At 35.7% G+C, this 7,427-nt stretch overlaps 1 protein-coding gene across 5 annotated transcripts in view; it reads right to left on the bottom strand.

Annotated features, from left to right (window-relative positions):
• Positions 1 to 372: 372 nt before the first annotated feature.
• Positions 373 to 7,427, bottom strand: part of MINDY3 (MINDY lysine 48 deubiquitinase 3) — an 84,348-nt gene continuing 77,293 nt past the window's right edge. For 4 of the 5 annotated variants that reach the window (XM_032880911.1, XM_032880913.1, XM_032880916.1 and 1 more), the window contains 3 exons: positions 5,776 to 5,863; positions 2,097 to 2,168; positions 373 to 660 (listed from right to left, as the gene is read on the bottom strand). In XM_032880911.1, coding sequence (XP_032736802.1) covers positions 511 to 660; positions 2,097 to 2,168; positions 5,776 to 5,863 — 310 coding nt within the window. In that variant the 3' untranslated portion in view covers positions 373 to 510. The remainder of the gene's footprint in view (positions 661 to 2,096; positions 2,169 to 5,775; positions 5,864 to 7,427) is intronic. The other variant, XM_032880912.1, reaches the window with a different exon arrangement.

Below are 7,427 nucleotides of genomic sequence, written 5' to 3'. Positions count from 1 at the left end.
AGCCAATTGGCAAAAAATCCAGGTTGATAATTTATCAGTATTCCTAATGGAAACCAGATTTTAGAGAAGAAACAACAAAGATTTAACTCTTGTGCATTTCAATGTGGAGGCTGATAGACTGCAAGCCAGAATCATTGAAACCATAAAATATGTCTGAATGAAATAAAAACCCAAAGTAGCTTATAAATAGTAACTTTGATACTCAATATACAAATGCTGTATAGTATTAGGATGTTTATAATTCAATAAATGACCAATTATCTGACTGTAAAAGTGACGAACTCTGATTAAAGCTTAGTTTTGCTAGTAAATTTCACACAAAGACTTAAAATAGGGTAACCTTTAACATAAAGCAAATAATTTAAACATATCTTAAACACTGAAAATGTGTTTTTAATTGTTATTTACAGTTAATCAGTGATACCAGTGTATAGCTTCATGTAGCCAACTGCCAGTCTTGCATCCCTCTTTCAACATCTGCTATTACAATCTTCCTTATAAATAGGCAAATTAGTTTAGTGAAGGAGAGCGATCTGTGGTCCACAGTAATTCAATGTATGGCCATTTGGTTTGGAGACAGCGTTTAATGGGAGTGTCATCTGTTTGTAGCATAGGATCTTCAAAACCCATAACAACTGCAGTTCCTTCAACATACATTACCTGTTGAACAAAGAAAGCCACAGAGGTCAGTCTTAAGAAGGACAGAAAACTTTGCATGGGCTAGCAAATAAGGCCTTGCATATAGTTTCATATGGAATTTTATATTTAATTTTATTTTGATAGATATTATGAGCACGAATATTTGCTTACTAGTTTATGTAGAAATATATTTGGAAACAAGATGGTGATACACATTTTAACTCATAGCTTGGCAGTTGATTTTTAGATATTAAGATCATGACTTAAAAAACATATGTGAACCCTAAAATACATGTTGTTTCTGATAAAGAAAAAATATCATCCTTTAAATAACATATATCAGTTGGAAGAAATGTTTATTTATATAATATAGTTCTTACTGCTTTAATATGGAGGCACTGGAATGGTCATGCTAGCTCATGAGATTAGAAGCTGTAATAGAAAAAGAGCTATATATTCAGAGGAGGAGTTCACCTTTTAAAATTTGAAAGTGTTAAAATTTCCACAGATAGGAGCAAACTGGATGTTTGTCAATGAAATGCTATTCATGACTGTAGTCCATATTACATGAAAAACCATGGGAAAAAAATTAAGAAGGCTGTCAGGACAGAAACAAAAATCAAACAGTAGGAAAAGTCTGGTAGGTAAAACTAGCCAGGTAGTTTATATACAGTGGTGATGATCCTATAAAATATACATGGGCAGATGGATACTAGAAACAAGTTTTATTCTGATTTAATTGCAAAAAACTTTTAGGACTGTCTGTGAAATAATATACTAATACCCTAACTCATTAAAAGAGCTCACTGTGTTTATTAAACAAGTCAGTCATTAATCTCTTTTTTTTGGAAGGGAAATTCCAAATGTATAATTTAAAAGGAATAGATACAGACTGTCTTCTTCCAAAGTATATGTATTTTTATATATTCAGTGTTTGGTACACATGATTGTTCTAATTATGTTCTTCCAATATAAAAGCTCTAATCTATCTGAGCATCCTAAAGAAATAACTTTATTAGTTTTAACTGGGAGTTTCCATATGATGAAATCAATTTAATACAATGAGACTACAACTCACATTTTTCAACTCTCCACAGTACAACTTCTTTTTCTGAAAAATGGTCCACAAAGCATTTAACTCAAGTTATTACAATTATCAGATAAAACAGGACCTATTTTATGGGCAAAATCTGATCTAGTAATAGCTATACAGCCGAGAGTAATAGAATGTATGTAAATGTAGCTGTTTTGTCACAGTGAAACTATTGTTCCAAAACACTAATGAAGATCTCAATGACTAACATATACTGATCAAATCAAAACACAACCAGTTCTGAAATATGCTGTAGCAGTAAAGAGAGTAAAAGACTCTCGGACAATTTTATGGGAATCAAACCTTGTTACAGACTCATATTTACCAAATTAAGGTGAAGACAAAATACTCTGAATGATCATACCTTCTCATTATAATTTGACTGCTTCAATCCATTGTAGTGATAGACAGTAAAAGACTCTGGACCACTGGAGCCCTATTATAAATAAAATACTATTAAAACTTTAAAGTTTACTTTTATACTTTGAAAGGAAAATGCAGTTGAAAGGAAAATTCAAGTTTCTTAAATCCATACACTTTGATGGGGGAATCATTTGCTGATGCAAGAAACTTAAGACCTTATCTACTAAAAACATAAAAACTGAACTAGGGGCTTCTGGGGAAGACACTGTAAAATGAGGAAGTACTGATATTTATTATAAGCTCTTCTGGTTTTTTTTTTTTTTAAAGGACAGGGTTCTAAAACACACAAATATTTCCTAAAATCTTACCTTTTTCTGGTTGTAAATAATTTGTTCCTCTCAATAAATGCATAAGAGTAGTAATGTCACTTTTCGTCAGCTTGCAAACATCTATGTACCAATATTTTCCATTGGCTTACAATGGAAAGGGGTTTCCACCCACCCTCCCCCCTCTAAATATTGTCAACTTCTAAACAGTGAAAAGAGCCTGGTGGGAAATGAAGATGTGAATTACAGTGCTTAGAGCCGTTAATAATATCCAATAAAGAAGTGAAATCCTATAAATTCCCATTTTACTAAACTTAGAGGAAATCTGATCATGTTAGCCTTCCTGCCTTAACCTTCTATTCTCAGTTAGCTAAAGATCAAGTCCAATTCTCTTAACCTCTTATTCAAGGCCATCAATGGTCTGGCCCCACCTAACGTACCCGGCTCCAGTGATTTCCCTCAGGGCCTAGGGCCTCGTGTCCCTTGCCTTATCTGACTGATATAAGGATATGCATGGGACAAAAGCTGGTCCTTGTCCGCATTAGAATTTGTTCCATTTTTGTAACTTAGAGAAGAGAGCTGCTGGCAACAGTGGCTTCAATTTTCTAGAGAAACCATGGGAGAGGGACAGACAGCCCCAGTCCTCCCTGCTTCAGTTCTTGAATGCCTATAAGCTGTTCCTCACAATTCTTACCTTTCCTTCCCACTTGTGTCAACTCAGGCTGTGATTTGCAACCAAGAATCCTAAAATACAGAACCAGTCTAGCTTTTATGCCATTTCTCCAACTACTCAGTTGTCTGACTTTTCTGTTGTAGACAAACATAATAGTCATTTTCCCATGAAAAGACTCTGTTGGGTATTTGTACATTCATTTTTTAAATTCTTGAAAATTGAGAAAAGAGATCTAATAAATTGGGGCACTTGGATGGCTCAGTCAGTTAAGTGTCTGCTTTCAGCTCAGGTCATGGTCCTGGGGTCCTGAGAAGGAGCCTTGCATCAGGCTTGCTGCTCAGCGGGGAGTCTGCTTTTCCCTCTGTCTCTTCCCCCCTACATGCTCTCTCTCCTCAAATAAATAAAATCTTAAAAAAAAAAAATCTAATAAATCTAAGCTTATAACTCTTGTATCTTACTCAAAATGCTTTCCAAAAAAATAGAAAAATAAAAAATGTGATCATTCTCTTAATTGCATACATAAGTTGATGGAATTAGTTACTTAGATAATTTGGCTGTTTCTTTTCAGAGTTAATGAACTTTAACTTAGAAAGTAAATATTTTACTGGAATAGATACACAATTTATATTCTTTAGTTCCACTCATGAACAACTGGCAGAAAATGCAAAATATCAACAGAAGGAAATTGTAACACAGCGGCACAGGACCGATCCGGGGCTGCTGAATTAGCCACTGTCTAGCTGTATGACCTCAAGCGATTGTTTTATATTCTCTAATCCTCAATTTCCTTATTGCCAAAATGGAGGGGAAATAGTACCTAATTTATAAGGCACACAGTACCTGGGCCATAGTTATGAGCTTTAAAAAAATGGTAGTTGCTTCTGCTATTCTTATTGTAAATAAATTCAAGGCAATGCTTCTGTATTCCTCCGCAGACCCCCAACCTCCTCCCTCTCCATTCTGCCTCTCCTTTAGGCAAAGAAGTTGCTCTTCCCTCGCACCTACTTTAAATGTTTGTAGAGATCACTGAAGGTAGACCAGTATTTCCCGGGCTGCCCTTCTGACCCATTTTGCAACTTTACTTGATTAAAGGTTTACTGAGTTTCACAAAACTGGTCAGGTACAAAGCAGTATAAAGAGGTCTCAGTGGTGTGGGCCGTGGTCGGAAGAGATACGCCACAGAAAGTTGAAAAGCAGGTGAGTGGGCGGGACTGTGCCCCGTCCTTCTCTGAAGCAGCAAGTCTCCAACTCTGGCACCATGAGAATCCCCTGGAGGAGGGACTGAGAAATTGCATTTCTAACAAGCTTTTGGAGATGAAAGACCAGGGAACTAAAATTCTCTTTAATTATCTAAAGGAATAATACAATTAAAAATTTAATTTATTGAACTAATAAGTTCTTAGAATATTTGTAAGTACTATCATGTGATGAACTGCATCTGAGATACAGATTTCCAAGAGTTGGTAACTATCCCACTTGGTTTATATTTCCCAAGCACTTTTCAAAATCTGCCCCCAAACTTAGTGCAATAATTTTTAATTTAATGTTATAAAGTTAATGCTATAATTTACTAAACATTTAAGATATTTAAGAGAGAGAGGATATCACAATCCAATAGTCGTTTTAATAATGTCAGAAAAAAGTTTTTCATGAAGCATTTACCAAAATTTACCAAAAGACATCTAGCTATTCTGTTATATACTTACTTTGAATTTCACCTCACTTTCTTTACTCGCATTAACCATAACAGATCTAGATTTAGAAAATATGGGTTCTCTTTTAATTACCAAGACTGAGTGTCAGTAATGTCTACTCTGTTAAAGATAATTTAGACCTAAAACATAAAATTAACATCTCTATCTTGACCTTTTCCCTCCATGACTTTAAGCTTGCCAGTACATCTCCTTAATAAAAGAGAGGTGAAATAGAAATTGGCATTTCTACTGAAACACAGATCTTTAACTTAAACTATGATGGTATCTGATGAAATGATCCCACTATACCTGGCCTAAATTTGGCATCTGGTTTAGCAGTAACATCCTTCACTGAGCTAGGAAACACGAAGAAAAGACAGGCATGGGCTACAGAACTGGCTTTGTCACGGATGTAGTGGTGACTCAGGAGTATGGAGACTAGCACCTGTCGAAACCCAGTGGAAGACATGTCCTAACATGAAACAGTACAGCTCCACTCCAAGGTTCTACTTTCACTTAACTAAAATTCTCCTGCAACTTAGGTGTTTCCCCTGCACAGACTCCTTTACCTTCTCTATTTATTTACATGTATTTTAAAAGTTCCGAAAAGATAAGTACCATCTATGAGTAACAGTGACCTGAGAGAAGGAAAATAGGGTGCAGGTGGGTAAAGAGGGTCTTTCTCTTCTTACTGCACATACTTGTCATTGTTACAGCTCCTTTAAAAACCAGTACCCTATTTTGTATGTGCTGGTGCTTGCTCGCTCTTCCACTTTCCCCTCCCCAGAAATTCTGCATTACTGTACTGGAACACACACACCCTTTTATCCTCTCTGTATGGGGAAGTATTTACATCATAACAGCGCTTTCTTCGTCTTCTAGCTGCATGTTATACCATTTTACATGAGTAGAAAAGAAATGCTGAAACAATCATGAAATGTTCATCCCAGGAGAAAAAACATATAGTTGTGTCTTCAATTATGTTACCTGATCGGGAAAAAATTCTTGAAGGAATGGACCCAATAAGATGATTCCTAATCCTTCCGGGTCTAGTTTATTCTTCATGAGATTGATACTATGGGGAGGGAAAAAAAAAAGAAAAGCAGTGGATACCAAAGGAGAAAAAGCTTATTTTCCTTCTTTCATAGAGATTAAATGAGTAGTACTATAACACATCTCACTGCCAAAAATCTTAAGAGCTGTTCTTTTTAGACCTTTAGTGACAAATACACAGGAATGACATCTAATTTGCCAAAACTTGGTTATTTTTAAACCAGAGTACTCTGTTACTATTTAGAATTTAAATGATGATGACGACTTTGAAACATTGCCCCTTATTAGGTAAAGTAATTTAAAAAGCTTGGGTTGTAAACGCAGGCTTATAACCTCCCAAAGGCAATTCTCTTTGCTTTATAGGTATGCCTGAATTTAACAATCATATGAGCCACTGAACTTAAAAAAAAATGTTTAAGCTCAAAGAGAAAAAGAAACCGTGTCAAAGGCACATCAGATAATCAAAAACATCTCCCAAAAGGCTTACTTTCAAGAACCAAATGCAAAGGCAGCTAAAATTTAGACACTGTAACTGAAGGGTATAGGGTGAAGAGGTACAGAATGCTGAAGTGTAGTGAATGACCATGAGAGGTGTGGACTACGTTGTTCCAAGAGCAGCCTACAGTGAACATGCTTTGCTTAGCCCTTGCCATTTAGGTGGAGCCAAGGCTGGTGAAAGGGGTTACGTGGGACTAGGAAGGCAGAGTTGTAAAAATGAAAATGGTCTTTGCAGAAAATTTTCATTTTCCATGTTCTCTCCCAGATCTTTTTTTTTTTTTTTAAGATTTTATTTATTTGACAGGCAGAGATCACAAGTAGGCAGAGAGAGGTGGAAGCAGGCTCCCTCCTGAGCACAGAGCACAATGTGGGGCTCGATCCCAGAACCCAGGGATCATGAGCCAGAGGCAGAGGCTTTAACCCACTGAGCCACCCAGGCGCCCCTCTCTCCCAGATCTTACATGCCAGGTTAAATATACCTTGTTATATAATGCAAAGGATATGACGGTAGAGCGGGTCTGAGTAAGACTGGGCATGTTAGGTTAGATTAGGGCATGAAACAAATGAAGGCATGGTCATATTTAATGTATTTAATTCATTAATCTTTATGCGGTGCTATTTGTTTATAGGCCATCACATATTATAAATGTGAGTAGGCCAAAATACAGAATGAAAAACTCAGTCCAATTTGTCAGCTACCTCTAGGAAAAACAATCTAACTCAAGTGTACTAACTTTATAATTGAAGGTATGTTATGTATCCTGATGTAAAAGGGAAAATTAAGTAGATGATAGATAGCCACATACGTAAGAATTTGGGAAAAACAACAACTTTTTTTTCTGCTTTCCCTCTTAAGAATTGTCAACAATCAAAACTGCTTGAGTTCAATTCTCTTTTGCAAACTACAGTGATATAAACAAGATGGTTTCTATTTGGAAATCCATTTAGAAGAAATAACGATTTGCGATTTTACAAAATACATAATTATAATTATACCATTTATTGGACAAGTTCATTTTTCTGAATTAAGTTCTTCCTCTTTAAGTTAGAAACGATTATGTCTATTAAGAATGAATAATATCAGAGCT

Source organism: Lontra canadensis, unplaced genomic scaffold, assembly GCF_010015895.1.
Source record: "Lontra canadensis isolate GAN:19392208 unplaced genomic scaffold, GSC_riverotter_1.0 scaffold72, whole genome shotgun sequence".
NCBI classification, from domain to species: Eukaryota; Metazoa; Chordata; class Mammalia; order Carnivora; family Mustelidae; genus Lontra; species Lontra canadensis.
The sequence above is the reverse complement of the archived record's forward strand: the minus strand, read 5'-3'. Positions and strand labels throughout refer to the sequence as shown.